Raw genomic sequence first — 20,908 nt, 5'->3', positions numbered from 1 at the left:
CAAAGGGGAAAAAAAAGCGCCTCCTCTTCACGGGCCCTCAGACCTGGAAATGGGGGACGGGGCGGGAGGAGGCTCGTCTCCATGGCGACGGGGCGGTGCCGCCTGGCGAGCGCGCTCGTGCCCGCGGCTGCCTGGGCGCCGGCAGCAGGGGAAAGGTGCGGGCGGGGCGGGGCGGGGTTTGGCCCTCGGGGGCCACCGTCGGCGGTGACCGTTGCTGCAGGAAGGTGAGCCGGGGGGGGGGGGGGGGGGGGCACTGCTGCCATGGCAACGCCGCCGCGCGCACCGGCGGGGCGGGCCGGGCCGCGGCGGCGGTACCTCGTCCCCCGGGCCGGGGGTGGGGACAGCGGCGGGACCCGGCGGGGCCGCGGTGAGCGGGTAGGGCGGGGCGTCCGAGGCAGACGGGGCTGGTTGCGGCGGGGAGCTCGGTGAGGCGAGCGGCGGCTGGGCCCTGGGGCGGCCCCGTCACGGGAGGCTGCCGCCGGGCCTCAGGCGGCCGGTCCTTATTCATTACGGCCCGGTGAGAGGCTGCTTCGGCTGCTCGGGGTGTTGGTGGGAATGGCGGTGAGGCGGGGAGCGCCGTTTGCCGGTCTTCGTAAGCAGAAGCTGCCGCCTGGAAAGGCGGAGCCGGGTGCTGCGGGTCGTTCCCCCCCGACACGGGGTTGGGTTCGGCTTTACCAGTCTGTGTGTGCGTACGTTTTGGTACAAAGGAGCGAAACCCCAGAAATCCATCACTGTACCCCTCTTTTTGTTGCCACCGTGCCCGGCCTGCGCCTGGATATAACCACGCAGAGGTGTTAAGCTTTGCAATAAAGTCACAGCATACATTCCTCCCCCCCCCCCCCAAATCAGACTAGAAGCAGGTGAAAATGAAGACTATCTGAATACTTCTGGTCCTTATCAAAGCTGTAGCGCTTTAATCTTTACTTCTTAAGACCCTGAACAGGAGCTGCTCGAGGATTTTCTGGAACAAGGTCATTAAACTGAAATTCTCTCTTCAGCCATGACTGCTTTATGTTACCACAGAAGAGGCTGATTTTATGCTGCTCCCCTTTATTATACATATCATAAATAAATTGCACAGTGTTCCTTATTTGTGCTGAGTGGTGCAGACTGACAGGAGTGTGTTTTCTTAAAGGCACAGTTCAGCTTTGTAGCTTTTGCAACCGCTTACCGTAATTATGAAGAAGTTGAGGAAAAATAGTTCTTTTGTGCTGAATATGTACTAGAGAAAAGTAACCTCTGTTAAGAACGCAGGTGTGTGTTGCCACCCAAGGAATATTGTGAAGGAAGGGGCATTTCCAAGAAAAAAGTTTTACATGTCATATAAGAAGAGGTGCAGGAAAACCATGATGGAAATAGGGTGGGAAAAGCCAAGGCAGCAGTCTGAACAAGCTTTGAAAATTTAAACTCAGAGAAATCTAGTGTCAATGAGTAATTCTCATGGCAAGTGGTGGCTAAAAAGAAATGAACTAGGAGCAAAAAAAAGCCAGATTTTCTTGAACAAAATACCAAAACAAAAAGAAGAGCTTTTATAAAGTTTGTGTACAAACAAGTTCACAACAAAAGTGCCCAGCTTTATTAATATTCTTTCCTCTTAAACAAATCTTGACTATGTTTTGAGGTCTAAAAGAGCAGCACTCTTGTCAAGCATGAAATGCAGAGTTTTAAGAAGTGGAGCTGGTGTTCCTGAGAATAAATGAGAACTCGGAGACGCTCATCAGAATTTAAGAAAAAAGCTTGAAGGAATTTAAGCAGCATCTTCTGGATGGAAAGGTTTTTACAAAATGCGTAGATTGGGAAGTCCACATCCAGCCGTTCTTGTCTGGAAGGGAGGGGTGGTCACACAGCAAGTGCTGTCTTGCTGTGCCAGGGCCACCCAGGGGCAGAGCTAACTCTTTCATCCCGTATTGTGTTGCCATTTGCTGATGCTCGTGTCGGCTTCTTTTAGTACGTTAATAAATGACACAGATTTGACCTGTTAGAGAGACGGAAGTGGCACCTTCCAGTCTACAGCAGAGGGTACAAAGAGAACAGGAACTTTTGAACAGTCAATGTTTCCTTCTTTTACGTTGCTTTTGCAAACAGTAATAAACAAATTAGGGAAGGAATGATGAGTGGCTGAAGCCGTAAGAAAGAGAGCAGAATCATCTGTCTAGGCTGATGTGTGTCTCCACATCTCTTTAACCCTTTTGTGTCTTTAGATGGAGACAGATGCCTTCAATTGAGTGAGCTGAGCAGAGGGGTGCAGGCAGTCAGCCTGGCCCCCCAAGCACTGGCATTTAAGCAGTCCTTCAGGAGCTGTTGGCACCTGTGTGCTATGCAGTCCAAAGATTGTTTAAAAGATTCTGTTCTTACAGTGGCTCATCTTCAGTCTTGTCACAAAAAAACCCCATGTGTCAGGCCGTACCTCGAATAGTGCGTTCAGTTTTGGGCCCCTCACTACAAGGAGGACATTGAGGTGCTGGAGCGTGTCCAGAGAAGGGCGACGAAGCTGGTGAGGGGTCTGGAGCACAAGTCTGATGAGGAGCGGCTGAGGGAACTGGGGTTGTTCAGTCTGGAGAAGAGGAGGCTGAGGGGAGACCTCATCGCTCTCTACAACTGCGTGAGAGGAGCTTGTAGAGAGGTGGGTGTTGGTCTCTTCTCCCAGGTGACAAGTGGTAGGAGAAGAGGAAATGGCCTCAAGTTGCACCAGAGGAGGCTTAGGCTGGATATTAGGAAAAACTTCTTCACTGAAAGGGTTGTCAGGCATTGGAACAGGCTGTCCAGGGAGGTGGTGGAGTCACCATCCCTGGAGGTATTTAAAAGACGTGTGGATGAGGCACTTAGGGACATGGTTTAGGGGTGGACTTAGCAGGGTTAGGTTAACGGTTGGACTTGACGATCTTAAAGGTCTTTTCCAACCTAAATGATTCTATTGTTCTATGAATATGACTATATCCAGCCTGATTAACCGGCTGCTGAGTATTTCCCATTGTGGTCCTTTTCAGAAATTAAAACAAGAACCGAATCCTTTTCCCAGCAGTCTCAATTGGTGTCTGGGTGACTTTCTTTACCGATAATACTGGTGGAGGTGATAGGGTTTGAAAGCTAGCTGCTTGTAAATGTTCAGTGACTCTAGCAGAATGTTCCTGTCAAGAGTCCAATCACTGAATATCTTCTGTTTTTAATATGTCATTATGGGAAGCTATTTAACAATTTGATCTACTGTAAGCCATGGCATGGATCTTCTAGGACTTGTGCATCCCACATCTTTGCAATGTAACTTTAAACAAATTAAGGTTTTTTTTAAAGGAAAGTGGGCCAGGCAGATATAAAACGACGATGTAAAACACCCCGGGGAGCAATGAAAGCTGGTAGTACTTCTAATAAACATAAACCAGGGATCTCTTTGTTAAAGGATGGGACTAACACTTAAGCGATCATGAGTTCTAGTCTTGGCTCTGTCAGAGACTCGCTGCAAGACATTGAGTAAGTCACCTCAGTTTGCTTTGACTCAAATCTTCCCCTAATAGTCAGAGCTGGAAATGCCAAAACCATTCATGTTTATAAACCATTAGTGATCCTTAGTTCTGAGGTGCTGTGACACCGTCTAACGCGGTTGTATTGATACTGCTCACAAGCTTGATGTGGGTGACACAGGAGATATCAATGATGTTCTATATTTGTGTGTCACTACAGTTTTAAAAAAATTTTTTCCTCTCCTTTTTATAGTATTGCTCTAACACATCCCCAAAATGAGTGAAAAGGAAGACCAAGGAGATCCAGCAGATATGGGTGATGTAACAGAAAGTGGAGAATATGAGGATGACTTTGAAAAAGACCTTGAATGGCTAATTAATGAAGAAGAAAAAGAAAACCGTGGTGAAAGAGAGGTATTTGTTAAATTAAATGCTAGTTGTCTTATTCAGAAGGCAAAATTGAGTACTATTTGGAATCATAAGCACAAAATTCAATGTGGTTTGAAACATGTAGGTATATTCACTGAATTTTGACAAGGCAGGTTATTTGGAATTACAGTGAAAAATAATTCAGTGGACTGGTTATTTTGGTTATAATTGCCTTAAAACAGAAAATTCAGTGTTCATTGAAAATAGTATGTTTGTTTCAAAAGTACTTCTGGGTTCCTTTAAGCGTTTGTGCAACACACGTAGTTCTGTTTCTATGCTGTCACTGACCACTTTACTGTGCAAGCCATGGTTAGTTAAACTTTGTGTAGGTGTGAACATAGACAAACTGCAAGAGAGTTGTTAGTGCCAAAAAAATGCTGCAACATGCACTATTTGACAGCCTGTTTTAGAATTAAGGTAGTTAGTACTGCTCTTTTGCTATTTATTTTCTCTTTCTCTGGTACTGTTCTTTGTTGGGAGAATAGACTAGTTTATTTTAATTTTTTTAGAATCCTGAAAAAAATGAAGAGGATATTGAAGCACAAATTGTTAAAGTTGTGGACAAGTTTGAGGAAGACAATGAAGAAATGGAAGAAAATCCAGATCAGTTTTCAGAGGCAGATGTAGATGTCAGAGTGAGACCCTCCAATGAAGAGAGTTTGGAATCCAGGTCTGATATTAAACAGGGGGACCATGTGTCTGATACTGATAGTGAAAGCTCTATCCTGGAATCCAAGCTGGAAAACCAGCAGGAACTGGATGAGGAAGAGGATGAAGAAATAAAGCGTTACATCTTGGAAAAGATTGAAGAAGCCAACAAACTGCTGGAGAATCAGGCTCCTGTGGATCAGAACAGAGAACGGAAATTAAAATTTAAGGATAAGTTGGTGGATCTTGAAGTTCCTCCTCTAGAAGATGCTGAAGTTTGTAAAGCTGACCTCGCAAGAGGAGATGATGTTTCAAATAGGCTAGCTCGGTTGCATATTTCTAATGAAATGGGACAGGAAAGCACATCACTTTCACCACGTGCTGGCAAGGATGAGGAAAAGAAGGATGGTAAAATCCTAGTGGAAAAAGATGGGAAGTTTGAACTCTTAAGTTTACGTGATATTGAAAGCCAGGGCTTTTTGCCCCCTATAAGTGTTTCTTTTACTGATATTGAAACTCAACATACGTCTCCCAAACCTTCACACTACGGTCCTTTTGGCACTGTCTCTGGAATGAAGGATGTACCTCCAGTAAGACCAGGAGCACATTCTTTTTCTCCTGGTGGAGAAGAGTGTGTGTATTTCCCTAAGCCTCCATCTAACCCTAAGCGTCGTCCAAATTCTGCTATCAATGCTGCAAGAGGTCTGGGAAGACGGAAGACTCCGCAGAGAGCGCAGTCTGCAAATGTGCCCGTGAGAAGCTCCACTTACTGTCTTTCTCCCAGACAAAAAGAATTGCGGAAGCAGTTAGAACAAAGGAAAGAAAGACTGAGGAAAGAGGTAAAGATATAGAGGCAACAAGTAGATCACAGTAACCATCCTGTTCCTCTGCTTCACAGACACCACATGTTCAGGGCGTTTACTCAATTTTTGCATGACAAAAGAGGCAGCAATGACAATAATAATAATTCTCTTGAGTTTGTACAGAATCTCTCCTTAAAAGAAAAAAAAAACCCAGAGTGGCATAGGATCATGCCTTGCTTACAGGAGAAATCAAGTATTTATTTAATATATCCTTCATAAATAGGCCTCCTTCTGCTGTATTGTACTTACTGCTTTTGCTTATTGACTCTCTTTCTACTTAGGTCCCATTCCAGGCGCACTGTTTACCGGAACGTAGCACCTGGTATCGCATCTCCACAGATTACACTGCAATGCAGGAAGTTAACATTAACCACAGTAATGCAGGTGCACATTTGGGTGCTCACGAAGGATGTAACAGGCAATTATCATCTGGGAGAGTGTTCAGTCGTAAAATAAGATTTACACAGGAGAATGACTGTCAGAACTATGAACAGAGCGGGGTGTATTTAACGTGTGTGGAAGATAACAGCTGACTTCAAAAGTGGCATGCCTTGTTGCTTGCGTAAGATGCATGTAGGTGAACTCACGTTGACCAATAATATAACTGGATACTTTTTTCCTATAAAGTTTTTGCATGGGTGAGTGTTGTAGTAAGTTTTCTCAACTAGTTTCCTGCAAAGTAGTTTTTTTCCCCCTTTCTCTGTTAATCGATACTACTTTTCCTTCTTATTTGGTTTTACCTGGGCGCTACACAGAGGACAAAAAGAAGAACATATTCCCAGTACTGAGGTTATTCTTCTTGTATCTATGAAGGGCAGGAATTTAAAAGAAAAAAAATAAAAGCTCTATTTTAGAAAATAAGGTCAGTATCTTACGTATTACCGGGGGAAAAAACCCCTTTGAATTCTTTCTCAGCTCCTTATTCAGAAAAAATTAATATTTAATTAGCAGTCAGCCTCTGACAGCTGTAAGAGGAACTTCAGAAATCTTTCGTAAAGATTTAAAAAACTTTGATGTTTTTCTTCGCTTTGCATTATGATGATACAATTACAAAAAGGTAACTTACTATGTATGTTGCTCTATAGAAAGAGCGTGAAGCATCTACCATTTTTCTGTGCCATGATGTTCTAAGTAAGCAGGCTAAGTAGCTTCAAAGGTTGGTTTTTATTCCTGGAAATAGGTCTAGCCTGCTTTATTTGAAAAGTTTGCTGAGGCTTAGCTCACTAATGAGGGGTATGAAATGTGAAGAGTTACCGATGCGTTTTCTTTGTACACAAAAGACTAGATCTCTTGACACCATATTCTGCGTATTTAAAGTAAAAGGTAGCGTGGTAGAGGTAAGGAAGGTTATTTTCCTAACGGTGTGTGGTAAATCTCTTCCTCTGTTGGCTGACTTATGAAAAGGTAAGAATGTATTACCTTATTTCTTCATTCTTGAACAGAGTTCTTCCATTCTGTGATGGATTTCACAGGCATGAAACATTTCTTGGACTCCATCTGCTTCATTTTGTTGGGGTTTCTTTCATTTCAGTAAAATACAAATTGTAAATTCGGGGGATAGTCTGAAAGTTGTGTGTAGGTGCAAGGAACATCATCTATTAGCAAGAAGAATAGATTTCTCCGAGTGTTGAAATGAGTGGGGATTGTAGCTTTTCTGTCAAAGAGAATCAAAACCTAGTAAAATGTCCTCATCAGCTTTCTGAAGTGTTGTTTGAAAACGTTTCTCCTCCTTGTAGATGCTTGTCTTTAGCTAAAATGCGATTAATAATTACAAAAAACTTTTCTCAATTTTGTAAACATCAGTTCATTTTGTAAACTTGAAAAAACGGTTAAGCTATTAATACTCCTTAAGTAAATACATTACAACTTCATGTCCAGAAAGAAAATCCTTATTTATTTATAAGGTAGTGCCTGCAGTCCATAGGTAGTTAAATATCCTTTAGGGTTTAGTGGTCCAGCAAGCCTGAGAGTTTAATTCATTTTTAAAATGCATCAGTTTAAACTGATTTTAAGCCAATCAGAGCTATTGGGCCGGCTTAATTTTAAAAGTCTTGACCTGTTGCTATTGAAATGTCTGTGAGTCGAGTTGTATCATGGAAGTGGAGGTAATCACAGAAAGGCTTACACTGGAAGTATCTTAATGTAACATGAAACTCAGAAGTGCTCAAACTCATTTCTTCCTAAAAGTAGTTATCTACTAGAATGCAGTCGTTGAGTATTCCTGTTTCATCATTCATCTCTGATATAACTCAAATGGCTTATTTATTGTCTGTTGTGACAATGAATGCCTTTGCAGATTAAGATGATTCTCTTAAAAACGAAGTTTATTCACTCTTCATTCCATTCAAGGAAGAAGAAAGGAAAAGGGAACAAGAAGAACAGAAGAGAAGAGAGAACGAGATGGTTTTTAAAGCTTGGTTACAGAAGAAGAAAGAACAAGTGCAAGAAGAAAAGCGAATGCGTCGTGCAAAGGAGCTAGAAGACATGAACAGCAAAGTAAGATCTCCCTAATGTAAGACTGGGATCTATAGTGCTCTGGTTAGACAGGAAGACCAAATTCTAAGCCTATGTTCTTAGCTAAGCGTATGAAAATTTACAGTGATAGGAAATGGTTTAATTACATTGTTTTCAATCTAGCTCTTCACTGACTTGCATGTTTAGGATTGTTCTGCTTGGCAGAGTGGCTTGCGTTGTAGAAGCTGTATATATGAACGTAATAGCTATAAAATCACAGGAGATACGGTAATGCTCCTTTTTATCAGGGGAATGACTTGATTGAACCCTGCAGTGAACAAGCAGCTAGAAAACCCTTTGAAGTGTATTCCTTACCATCAGAACTTGTTGGCAAGCAGTTAATGCACGTGACTTGACCAAAACCTGAAGATTCAGATGCTCTGTTCTAAAGTTCCTCTGCCTTGCAGCAATGGGCTTGGAAAGCTAAATTCAGTATTTTTTAAAACATACTGCTTTGAATGCTTTGCTCATGTATATATTCCATGCCAGATTATCATATGCTCTAGTTTGCTTATGAAGTATGTCTCGTGGATGCGAGATGCCAGCAGAGTTCAAAAAATTATTATAACATGATTAATATAAAGGTCATTTAATGATAAGCCTTCTGTATATATGTCTTTTTTAAAAAACAGGAGAGGAGCAGGAATCCAGAAGAAGCCTTCAAGTTATGGCTTAAAAAAAAGCACCAAGAACACATGAAAGAAAAACAGCTAGAAATTCTGAGACGCCAAGCTGAGGGAATTGCCTTTTTTCCAAGAACAGAGGAATGCAACAGAGCCTTTAAAGAGTGAGTAGGGTCATTCCTAGGGAATCGTATTTGAAAATTTTGTAGTCTATCATCAGCTTAAGACTGTAGTTATTTTATGGTACATCTTTACTGCTTATTGGGTTTTGGGGTTTTTTTTGCATGAATTTGCCCTCATAAACTTATACCCTAGTAGAAATACATCAATTCCTCGATGTTGTTTGTTCACTGTTGTGAAATTACTTGTCAGAACCTGAGCTGAAATAGTGAATTGCTTCTGCTGAAGAAGGGAGATCCTTCTCCCCTATGCCTTTTTGCCTGTTCTGGAGCAGGCTTGGATTGATTCAGTTCATTAAACAAGCAGAAAGTTAATCCAGTAACATGGATTCAACTCGAGTCCGTGAGTTGAATCAGCTCAACAAAAGGAGGGAGGTAAAGGTGAGTGCAGAAACTGGAGAACTGGGATGGAAAAGTAGTGCTTCCCATGTTTAGGAGTGGCAGATTTTTAGACTGGCTCAGCCATGACACCCAACTTTATCCTACAGGACAAGGTCACCCCAGTTAAATGGGGGCAAGTCTCCTTTGAATGGGTGACGTAAAACAAACTTACAATGGCAACTGTCAGTACTTTAGTCCTATTTATTTCTCTCTCCACAGATGGCTAAAAAGAAAGAGAGAAGAAAAACGAGCAGAAGAACTAGCCGCTAAAGAAAGAGCAAGGCAGCTTAGATTAGAAGCCAGAAGAGCAAAACAGATGCAGAACATCCACTGCATCAGTTCAGAGCCTAAATCCTTTCGCTTCACAGACCATTACAGTTGAAAGTTTGATGGAACCACAGAGTTCTTGGCGGCAGCCCTCTTAATTTTTATGGCTTGAGCTTTTGCTCTTTACAGCTACTGTTTGTTTGTGGTGTTTTTAAAGCATTCAAGCAAGTTGAACAATTACCTTCACTGGCAACGAGTTTACTGTCTATTTATTTGTAATTTTGTTGAAAAGCCTGCTTTTATATATAACTCAGGGATCTTCTTGGTTTGACCAAATCTAAATGAGTGCGAGATCTATATGCAAAGGTGGCAAATACACATTCCTGTCTTTAAAAGGCACTTTATACTCAACTCTACCATGAATTCCTGGATGCAGGCTATCATGTAAAATGTTAAATTTTTGCTGGATTAATATTGCTGTTTGCTGCTTCTTGTGATGAAGACTGTACAAGGTGTTATGTTGTTGGAAAATGCTGTTTCTTGTACCACTTTCTATTGATCTGTTGACCAGCTGTTAATTCTGGCTAGATTGGAGGACTATTTTATTTTACTTCAGGAAAAGTGGTCATTGAAGGCTAACATGTATGTGAATGTGCAACAGTTTTTGGAACTTGTTTCTGTGAGCCATATTCAGTAGTTTTCTATTCTGTGAAATTAAAAGGTTGTGTGAATTATGACCCTTACCAATATGAAGGAAGCTAGATTCCTTGTATACATGTCCATGTTTGCTAAATTAATGTTAATAAACTACATCACCTTACCCAGCTACATTGTGAACTCTTGTCAGAGAACATGAAATCATAAAGTTAGTGGAAGATGAGGAACATTCTGTCCAGCTAATATCCAACAGATTCCATGATCTGGCATTGTTCTTACATTTTTCCACATTCAAAGTGTGTTCTGGAAGTACTGTAACAGATGGAAGTATAGCAGATGTCAGCCCATTTGCCATTAATATTTTTCTCTTACCCTTCTGGAGATAGTTATAGCTGTATTGAGACAGTACCAGCGCTTGAGCAGAGGGTGCTGTGTTGCAGCTTTTGGCAGCATAGATAAAAGGCATGGATGTGAAATGAAAATTCCATGTGCTAATGAGAAACATGAGGAACAGGTGCCTTCCTCCTTCCTGCACCTTCCCCTGACACCAAGGGCAAGAAATGCTTCTTCTGTCTCGCAAATGCAGGGCAAAAGCTTGTAAAGGTTCACGCTATCTCCCCAATTGTAGTAAGCTACAAAAGAAGTGCTTCTTGGTTCATTACCTCAGACCAGCAGAGTGAAGGGTTTCACAGTTTGGTGTCATAGTTCCTTTTATGCTGCAGAGAAAACAAGGTCAGCTATACAGCTATGTTAAATCCAAAATTGCAACTTGAAAGCAAGCAAAGAAAGTTTATTGTAGCTTTCTTCATGCAAACCAAAGCGTGGCCAGCAACGGCAAGAACTTATAACTTACATATTCTGATCATGGTATGAGATTCAAAGGAAAACCAGGTAAAAGCAACCATTTCAGAAACCCATTCCCCAAACTAGAGAGCTACATGTGATAAATTTGGGAGTGAAACTAAGAAATTAAAATGCTTATTTGCATCCTCCTACCTTTCCTCTTTACATTTGCAACTTAAATAGGCTTCTTTGGATTTAGCAGATTATCTGCTGAAAGTTCTCTTCAAACCTACATCAAGATTATAAAACCATACAAGTAAAAAAAATATATTTTTTTTTTACCAGTACCTGTGCAAACTTAGTGCTTATCTTCAGCTTCCCATAACACCCAGGAAGGCCTTGGGCAAGGACTGAGTTTTAATGCTAGGTCAGGTTTCAACACTATGTGCTAAAGGAGATGTATCAGTCTGTCTTTGCTGAGGATCAGCTATACAACAGCTTCACTCTAGAAGCTGTAATAAATGGAAAAGACGTTATTATGGAAACAAGAACAATCTCACCCTACAGTTTTCCAGAATCCATTTAAAACCAGTTACTATTTATATATTATAGCTAGAGTTCATTCAAGCTCTTTCCCCTTCTTGCCAGGAGGGCTGCAACACTGCATATGCTCGCTCTTTCAGAACTTAGAACTATGAAGAATCATTGCACATACTCCTTTTTGTTACTAAATTTAAAAGGCTGAACATAGACTTGGGGACAATTCATCACTTTGGCTAAGATTAAAAAAAGCAGCATGGAGCTGACTGTTTTCCGTTGCTTTTTTAAAGCATAACCTATCAACACTTCATTTACTTTGGTATAGTTATGTTTTTGTCTCCCTCTAAAAGAAATTCATTGAGATTTGCTAGTAAGATTGTACACCTTAAGTAGTCAAGGGCATCTCTATGCTCTACAAATTGGACCAGCATAACATCTTTGGTCTCGCGTTTGTAGAAGAAAATAAGTAGCTTTCCAGACTGAAAAGTCATAGAAGTATCCCAGAGGCTAAGGAAATCCTGTCAGTCCCTAACTTCAAGAGGTAGAGAAGCAGAAACTGCATAATTTCCAATGTTAAACCCACCCATTATGGAAAGAAATAGGAAAAAGGGAAGCCTGCTGAACAACTAGCATAATCCTTCAGAAAGAGCGCATGTGCAAGTTGCATTGGCTGCGTTTAAAGGGCTATCAGCTCTCCTTGACAGTGATTGCAGCAGTTGAAAGTTACATCTTCATATCTTGTATATGGGTGAAACCTTCCAATATTCTTCTTTGTGGAAAGGAAGGAAGATGGAGAAGTCTCAGAAAAAGAAACTTCTGTTGATGTTTCTGTACGTGCAGCTGGATCCAGTACCCGTAGCACCTAAGGATGGAAAAATTGAGACTGAACATGTATCTATTACATTTAATGGGTTTTATCCTTCTCTAACAGCTAGGAAGGATTTCTGCTCAAAAGCAATTTTTCAATTTTCTTCCAAGTTGAAAACTAAATATCCATCTATCCAGACCCTCTATATAAAGACATTAACTACTGTTTATAAATTAGTAATTAAATTAGTCATGTCCATCAGAAATCCAAGGTATCATTTTAACGAGAATAAAAAAATTCTCTTCTTTTTAGCAGAGTTAAGCAAAACCAGGCAAGAACACCACAGATCACTAGGCACTGCGAGCATCCTGCTGCTCAACTACTACTCAATTGCTTCCCAACTAAACTATTGGTTTAGTTTGCTATTTAAACATCAAGCTTCCTGAAGTGAAAGCTTTATCTTGAAAGACAATCATATAGCTTCTCTCTGTGTTTCCACCCACTTTGAACAGAACTGATTTTTAGGGCAATATAAACTACTGCTGAAGTGTTATGACTTATTCCTAACTGAACTAGGCTTCTTCTCCCACTCAGTTTTTAAACTCAACTTAGTAATTTCAGTTGGCTTCCTCCTGACACACTAACTCTAAACAAATTTTGACCCAGTTATTTGTGGTGCTAGGGGCAGAGAAGGAAACAGTATGTATATTATTCATGTTGTTCTGCTTATTCTTCCAGCTTTGTTTTTGTGTGTGTGGTTTTTTTGTTGTTTGGGGTGTGTGTGTGTGTTGTCTTTTTTTTTTAATGAGGGAAACAGACAGCTCTATTCAGAATGTTTACCCTGTATATAGATTTTTTAAAAAGGCAAGATATCAAGTAGTTAACACAAAGCAAGGCACTTCTTTCTGGAAAGAAGACTCTATACCGACAGATGGAGATGCATGAAGAATTCTTACCATTTCAGCCATTTTCTCAGCAGGGGTATTGCAAAACTCCACAGCAGTTGAAGTCTTTTTTGGACTGTTAGTGCCAACATTTCCAAGCAGGTGCGAGCTTACAGCTTTGGCTAGCTTACAATTCACAGCTGCTAGCTCTGTTGTAGTGTAAGGCTGGGCACTAGGATAGTATGTCTGTTGTCTCCCCCACTGAAGAGAAACCATCAGCTCCTCCAGCAGCCTGTGCAGAAAGGAAAAAAAGTTTAATAGTGGGTTTTGTACCCTATGCTATCAGCACACAACATATTTCAGAGGAATCATCTCTTCCGAAGACTTACTGCACAAGCCAAATATTAACTAAAAAAGGAAGTGTTTAAACACAAAGAGGCAAACAGGCTATTCTCCAAGGCAAGGGCTCACCAACACACTATTTTAGTATTGGTAAAACTTATTTTACATCAGGCAGGATAAGTATTAAAAAGCTAATGTGGGTAGAAGATTTTGTATGTTTTGGAAGGAGATAGAGGAGACTTGAAGTCAAGACAGTAAGTGATTAAATAGAGAAAGTCTGAGGATATGAGGGATGTCAGTTCCACAGTATATATGACCCCTCACACCTCCAGGGAACGATGAAGAAAGAATTAATGCTGCTTTGGCTTTTTCAGCTCCGAGACTGAAAAGTGACTATACTATCCACCAGCATAATTGATTTTTGTTGAATATCACTGGAACAGGGGAAAGTTATTTGATTCTTCTCTGGCCTAGAATAAACTGACAGAAATGAAAAGTTTGCACAGAGGTAGTCTGGATTAGAAAAATCATACTTGTGTGTATCAATCATTTCTTGACGGAATTGATCACGTTCATTCAGCAAGTCCTGGATTGCACTTTGTGCATCCCTGGTTTGACGCTGAAGAATTGCTCTGGTATTGGTTAGCTCATCAGCCATAACCCTGCAAAAGAAATCTCCAATCAGTAGTGTCAGTGAGCAGTTTGAAAGTCACCTTTATTCTACTACAGACCGTAATTTGTCAGCTCAAACTAAGTATTAAGCTGTGTTCTCACCCCGCTCCCCCACGCAGGGCCTCTATCAACCTTATTACAAAGGACATGTATTAAGAGCAATTTCTGTTCAACTACAGTCAACTCAAATGCAAGATCTGTATCAGGAACAGTGTGGCCAGCAGGAGTAGGGGGGTGATCGTGCCCCTGTACTCGGCACTGGTGAGGCCGCACCTCGAATACTGTGTTCAGTTTTGGGCCCCTCACTACAAGAAGGACATTGAGGTGCTGGAGCATGTCCAGAGAAGGGTGATGAAGCTGGTGAGGGGTCTGGAGCACAAGTCTGATGAGGAGCGGCTGAGGGAACTGGGGTTGTTCAGTCTGGGGAAGAGGAGGCTGAGGGGAGACCTCATCGCTCTCTACAACTACCTGAAAGGGGGTTGCAGAGAGGTGGGTGTTGGTCTCTTCTCCCAGGTGACAAGTGGTGGGACTAAAGGAAATGGCCTCAAGTTGTGCCAGGGGAGGTTCAGGCTGGGTATTAGGAAAAATTTCTTTACTGAGAGAATCGTGAAGCACTGGAACAGGCTGCCCAGGGTGGTGGTGGAGTCACCATCACTGGAGGTGTTCAAGGAACATGTGGATGAGGCATTGTGGGACATGGTTTAATGGGCATGGTGGTGTTGAGGTGATGGTTGGACTTCGTGATCTTACAGGTCTTTTCCAACCTTAGTGATTCTGTGTTTCTGTGATTATGTTTTGACTTGCTGAGTTTAAACAATCTTATGTCATTTAATACAAATCTAGTAACATTTTAAAACACCTTGAGTATGTGAACATGGTGGACAAGCATCCTGACAGATAAAGCTAAATACATTTTGTTTTACTAACACAGTTCTCACAAGTATGCTGTAATCATGTCTTTTCATACTCATCTCTAAAGATGACAGCTATGGCTGCAGACTGCATTCAGTCATCTCTTTGCCTTTCTCAGGGGCAATAACTAGATGTTATATGTGCCAGATATGAGCATTTAAGAGCTACAAATAAGACAACTGTTGTCATATTTGGCTATGCCATGAGACTTGGCATGGACCCCTCAAGCAGGTATTTCAAACGCCTGTGATACTGCAAACGCAAAAAACAGAATGACATTTAAACAACCACCAGTTAGAAATCTGAGAGCTCAACAAACTAGAATGTTACAAATATCGAAGGGTGTTACTCTTAAGCACATCACCACACTGTTGTTCCTAGAAGGGACTTGCATCCCCGATCTCAGAACTCCTATTAATGCTAAAGAAACAAGTTAAATTAGTATAGTAGCACTTGCCTAGCTAGGACTATTACAAGTATTTACATTCACTCAACATGCTGAAAATTCTAACAACCAGCAAATTAAAGGGAAGACACTGTATTCTATTACCATTTCCTTCAAGCATTAAGGCCTTTTTGTAATACGCATTAACCATCATAATTAAAATTCTGTTAGTTATATGCAAGTACAGTAAAAGATTAAAAATCCTAGAACACTATTTACATATCTGGTAAGACAACTACACTTAGCAAGTTAAAAGGCTAATCCATTGTCAAATGAGATTCTGACATTCAGACTGGTTTAAGATTTGCTCCTGACTTTTGCTACCCATTATTTTATAGTTATACAAGTAGCAGTAAGGTTCTGAGCAGTAACACAATCAGCGTTTATGAGAAGGTGCCTCTACTCTTTCTTCCATACTGAGCTGCCCTTCCCAGTAGATCCCTGAATCACTGTAAGCTGAGTTCTTAACCAAATCAACTTCTTCACACATTGATGATTGTAACCTACTTGGGAGGTGAAAATCAAGCTAATTACTTTAAGATGAGTCAAGACAGCTATCCTAGAAGATACTTTTACACCCTAAACTGCACACAGTCTATCAGAAATAAGAACTTCTCTTGCCATGTTGACAAGAACTGTAGTTAAGAAGGTTAAGATCCACTGTATTACCTTTGAAAAGCAGAACTATTCAGATTTACAAGGAGCTTACTGTGTAGCTTTTCTGTATACTCTAACCATAGAGTAGGTATTAGTATAGCTGTTGTGACTGTCCTCGGCATATTTAGGCACATTCCCAGCCATTGCAATGGACGTATGTAATAAAAGACTGAAGGAGAATGCTGTTGTAACAGTTCTGTAAGAGGGAATACCTGCTTGCTAGGAATTTGCTTCGCCACACATCGCATTGTATAGACATGCGCTCCAATTGTTCAGACAACTGAGACATATTGCGGCCCAGGACTTCATTTTCTAGGATTAGCTGATTTTTCTCACGAGCCATCCGTTCAAAGTGATACTCCAGATCATCCCCAACAGAAGCAACAAGTAATTTCTTCAGCTCCCGGTTCACCTAGAATTAGAGCAGACTGTCTTGTAATTACCAATATAGAATGAAACACCTCCTACTTCCAGAATGCAGTGCAAGTTATTGCAAATACCTAACAAGAAATTGCCTCTTTCCAGAATGGGACAAATCCAATGCAGAGTATATTAAGCCTCACAATCCACTCCAGTGAGCATAAACATTTGAGATTAATGCACATTTAACACATTCTTGTTTAAACTCTAACAGAGGCCAAAGAGGACAAATGAAAGCGTGCTACAAGAAACAAATAAAGTTTCAGTAGTATTCAAGTCTTGAATCAGTAAGGTATCAAAGGATTAGACAAGACATCCACAGATTATATCATGCACAAAATTACAGTCAACCCTCTGTGGCATAACATTTTTCACTTAGTGGTTGAGTTGAGGAGCAAAATCTTTCCTCATGAGAGATCCATTACCCTACAGCCCTCTAATGTGTTTCTCCCAGCTTCGAGCCTTTGATACTTTCATCTGTTGTCAGAGAAGCAGCACTGGATTACTTATATGTACTTCTACTCTGTATCTTAGCTGATAAGTTCAAATGGAAAACTATCTGTTTCAAGGCTAGAGTGCCATAGCAGTTCTCTCTGGTCACATTCACAAACTGCTTATCTAAACCAAAGCAGCCCAGCTGTGTGAGAAAAAATACCTTTCATTTCTTACCTCTGTCTGTATACGCAGCTGATTAGAAAGACCTTCTTTATCCTGTAGCAACCGCTTTTCTGAATTCTTTAGCTTTTCGATTGCATTTTTCAGCTCTATCTGTTCTTTCTTGGGATCTGCAGCTCCATCTGACTGATGGAATGTGTCTCCTTTATGTCCCACTGATTTAGCTACCTTAGTATTTTTAGTTGGAACAACATGGGTGATAGCTGCTTTGGGGACTAATATGCGAATAGCTTCGATCTCCACTGATTTATCAGCATGTACTTTCCCTAGCTGCAGAACTCCGGGACTCAGGGAAGAGACTGTCTTTTTATGCGGGCTGTGGGGGATGTGATGGTTCGTAGTGTTGGCTCCAGTGATTACTTCCGCCGATTCAGCTGTCTGCTCTGTTTCCATGCCATCTCCAGGTCCTCGGATGGGTGATGAGGTATCATCAGCTAAAATTTAGAAATAGCGGAGGGCAAGTTTACCACCTTTCACTTTCTCATAGTCTCATTGTAACTCTTCACTTAATTTCTGTACTTATAACCTACAGGTTTTAATTTCACGCTGCATGCGTAAAATAACCCTTTGCAGCAGCAATTCTAAAGCGCAAGTTAGAAAAGTCCTTACTCAAGTGTGTGTTGCTCATTAATACTAATAATACGAGACACAGACATTGACTTGAATTGTGTTAATCTTAACTTCTTGCTGCCATACAAGGTCAGATGCAGACGTGAAAAAGAGCTAGTAAGGAGAAAATTCTGGATGAGTACTCATAGGTTGAAAGCAAAATCAGGTTTTAGGAGCAGTCTCATTTTAAAAGCAAGAATTAAATGAAAAGCAGCTATTTGCTATGTAGCTACTAACACCTTAAGAAGTCTGGCAGACTTCTAAGTACTGTCTACCATGTGCTTTAGTTGTCCGAGTGAAGGTTTAACAACAAGCTGTTCTGCTTCATTTCTAATCAATAGACCCCGGTATTCCCAGCAATACTGAATTCTGCTCTGAATTCTCCAATATGCATAATAATGTTTACTGACATTCATTTTATTTACGTTCACTAAGTTTTCAGCTAAATGAAACATTATTGTAGTAGTTTCCTCACAATGGGTGAAGGCAAGAAAGTTTCTTAGAACATAGCTACACATACTGGTTTTCTCCCTCCTCACACAGTGGGCAGTTAACATGAGCCTGCGTCCTCTATCCAAATAATGAATTTCAAAAATGCTGTAGTAGCACCATTATATTGCCCTGCTTTCAAGCTGGCTGAATCAGTACCAACAGGTTCTAGAGGAAGACTGACAGACAAGTGTACGGACAGATGACAGTACCAGTGACAAACTTGTTTTGCAATACAAAGCTGGATTAGAAAACTACATTCAATTAACTGTTCCGTCCAGGCAGCTCTGGTTTTCACTGCAATAATGAAATCACAGAACTACTCCCTAATAGCTACATAAAAGGAATAAGTTTAAATGAATGGAGCCTGGCATACAGTGTAACTCTGGTCTTTAGAATTCAAGTTAAAGTACTTTTAATCCAGCCTGCTTAGATATCATGTGAACCACCTACCTTTTTCTAGAGATGTCATTTTCTCTTTAGCAGTCAGCTCTTCCTAACTATGTAAGTCTGAGGAGGAAATGAGGAGAGGAAAAAAATCTTTAGCAAGGTAACAGTAGCAGTTAATCTTGGAGTACCCCATTTTCTAGTACAACCTCTAAACTCCAGTTCAGTAGCACAGTGAAAAACCACCACACCAAAACAAAGGAAAAAAACCCAAAATGATAAAAACCACACCAGGACCCAAAGAGTTAAAACGAGAAGGCCTATGAGACTTCTGGCACTTGTTTCTTTTTTCACTAAGACCTGAACTTCAACTCCTATCTCTTGCTCCTCATCCAGTTCCAGTTTCCAGTCCTCAAATTTCTCTTTCCAGCCTCCCTCCTGTTTTCAGCCAGCCTTCATCTCACCCTGTAAAACTCTAACACTCCCAGAGTACAACTGCATGACCATGCACAGATAACCTAAGATCATCACAGAACCACAAGAAAGGGAAATCCCACACTGAACTTAAAGCAGACCAAGAGGTGAGGTGGAAACAATGACAATTTTCTACAGCTTTTTTTAACAGACCCTATTCCCTGCTGAAGCAGGAGTCAGTGCCCTGAGTGGCTGCACATGCTTAGTTTAAAAAAACTCTACCCCCAGTGTGGCCCAAACAGCCATCCCGGCCATTCTCTCCCTTCTCCATGAACTCTGCTGACCATCGCCTCCTTTATCCACAGGTCCATCCGCTCCCAACTCCCCAGGGCACTCACCTCCCTTTTTTAAGGTCTGCCACTAGCTACATTAGTTTGAGATTGCTATATCCTGTTGGTTTTTTTTCTTTTGCTTTAGTTCTCCATTATTCAAGGGAAATCTCCCAAAGCCCTTACTTCCTTTCATTATATCACTACCTGAAAAGGCTTAACTACAACTTTTTGACTTTCCACTGCTACAGCTCTCTGCCCTGAAAAGATAATGGTCGCAGCGAACACGCTACTGCCAGCTTTCTGGATTCATGATCTGTTTTGCGAGAGGTAGGTTTATCTTTTGTGACGAACAGGAGACAAAAGAAATTACTTTCTCTCCTTGAGTTTTCTCAAACTACAGACACAGGAACATCTTGCTATCTGTTGCTTCTACAGCTAGAGTTATGCTTTCGCTTATTAAAGACCATGATGTGCTAATCACCGCTACTGTTCATTCATTTTTGATTGAGGAGCTCTACTCTTTTGAGGAGAACAAGGAGGATGAAAATGTAGCTGCTCAGAGAGAGGCAAGAATACTCCACAAAAAACCTGATTATGAGCATTTGGTCTTATCTGCTTCATCCGAGACCACCTGCTGCTGATTCTGCCCCTTCACTGTTCATGTTATAATACTGTCGTGTTACTTTCAAAGTCTCAGCGTAAGCCTCTGCACACACCCCCCCCCTTTTATCACATCCCTATAGGCAAATCTCCTTCACTGCTTGAATCGTTAACCACCGCACCTCTCAGCTAACGTCGTGCCCCGTAGAACCCCCCCCCCGACAAACACCGCCAGGAAATCCTGTACGACCACGGCTGAGTCACGACCCACGAGGGCCTCGGAAAACCACCACCGGCCCAGGCCCAGCCCCGGCCCCCCAGCCCCCGTCACCCCTCGGCTACCAGGGGCGAGGAGCTGCCCCCTCTCACCTCAGCCCCGCGGCTCGACGGTACGCGGGAGCTGGACGTTACCCACCGCTCCGGAGAAGAGGCTTCTCACCCCACGGTAGTATAGGCCAACACGGACCGAGTCCTCCCCCGCCCGCCTCAGGGGGCCACCCCCGGCTGCTCTCGAGCTCCGGCCCTGCTGCCACCAGGCCGGACGCCACAACCCCCCTGCCCTGGCCCCGGCAGACCCCCCCGACCGAGCAGAGGACCGCCCCGCGGGAGGGGCGGCGGGGCCCCGAGGACGTTACCGGAGCGCGCAGCAGCACTGCCACAACAGACCCCTCAACTGCCACAACCGCCGCCTCCCCCAACTTCCGCTTCCTGCGACGGGCGGAGCACTCCCACGTGATGTCCCCCCTCACCCAATCGCTGGGCCGCGCACGGGGGCGGGGCTTCGGTTGCCAGGTCGCGGCTTCGCGTGGCGTCACGTCGCGCTCGCGGCAGCAGGGTGAGGCGGGCTGCCTGCTGCCGCCATCGCCATCGCCATGGTGAGCGCCGCCGGGGCCGGGGCCGGGGCCGGGGCCGGGGCCGGG

At 42.3% G+C, this 20,908-nt stretch overlaps 2 protein-coding genes across 3 annotated transcripts; one reads left to right on the top strand and one right to left on the bottom strand.

The window, feature by feature from the left end:
• Window positions 1–3,717: 3,717 nt before the first annotated feature.
• CCDC181 (coiled-coil domain containing 181) lies at window positions 3,718–9,477 on the top strand. Its single transcript, XM_009822155.2, has 5 exons — window positions 3,718–3,872; window positions 4,397–5,374; window positions 7,748–7,894; window positions 8,545–8,699; window positions 9,315–9,477. Exons 1-5 carry the CDS (start codon window positions 3,735–3,737, stop codon window positions 9,475–9,477), a joined length of 1,581 nt encoding a protein of 526 aa, XP_009820457.2. The 5' UTR covers window positions 3,718–3,734.
• A 1,311-nt stretch (window positions 9,478–10,788) lies between these two features.
• BLZF1 (basic leucine zipper nuclear factor 1) lies at window positions 10,789–20,660 on the bottom strand. 2 transcript variants are annotated; one of them, XM_059819955.1, is made up of 7 exons: window positions 20,624–20,660; window positions 18,709–18,765; window positions 17,152–17,591; window positions 16,275–16,474; window positions 13,910–14,038; window positions 13,107–13,326; window positions 10,789–12,204 (listed from the first exon to the last, which is right to left on the bottom strand). In XM_059819955.1, the coding sequence occupies exons 2-7, from the start codon at window positions 18,725–18,727 to the stop codon at window positions 12,019–12,021; spliced, it is 1,194 nt and encodes a 397-aa protein (XP_059675938.1). In that variant the 5' UTR covers window positions 18,728–18,765; window positions 20,624–20,660; the 3' UTR covers window positions 10,789–12,018. The 2 variants fall into 2 exon arrangements, with proteins under 2 accessions (XP_059675938.1, XP_059675945.1); XM_059819962.1 differs by lacking the exon at window positions 20,624–20,660 and adding an exon at window positions 20,358–20,388.
• Window positions 20,661–20,908: the final 248 nt, after the last annotated feature.

Source organism: Gavia stellata, chromosome 1 (genome assembly GCF_030936135.1).
Source record: "Gavia stellata isolate bGavSte3 chromosome 1, bGavSte3.hap2, whole genome shotgun sequence".
Classification (NCBI taxonomy): domain Eukaryota; kingdom Metazoa; phylum Chordata; class Aves; order Gaviiformes; family Gaviidae; genus Gavia; species Gavia stellata.
This window is presented reverse-complemented; position numbering and strand designations above follow the sequence as displayed.

Coding starts and splice junctions, on each gene's coding strand:
- CCDC181 (XM_009822155.2), top strand. CDS start 3,735: ATGAGTGAAAAGGAAGACCAAGGAGATCCAGCAGATATGGGTGATGTA. Junction 3,873..4,396: donor AAAACCGTGGTGAAAGAGAG/GTATTTGTTAAA, acceptor TAATTTTTTTAG/AATCCTGAAAAAAATGAAGA. Junction 7,895..8,544: donor TAGAAGACATGAACAGCAAA/GTAAGATCTCCC, acceptor TTTAAAAAACAG/GAGAGGAGCAGGAATCCAGA.
- BLZF1 (XM_059819955.1), bottom strand. Junction 16,475..17,151: donor AGCTGCGTATACAGACAGAG/GTAAGAAATGAA, acceptor CTCTAATTCTAG/GTGAACCGGGAGCTGAAGAA. Junction 12,205..13,106: donor CTGAGAAAATGGCTGAAATG/GTAAGAATTCTT, acceptor TTCCATCCTTAG/GTGCTACGGGTACTGGATCC.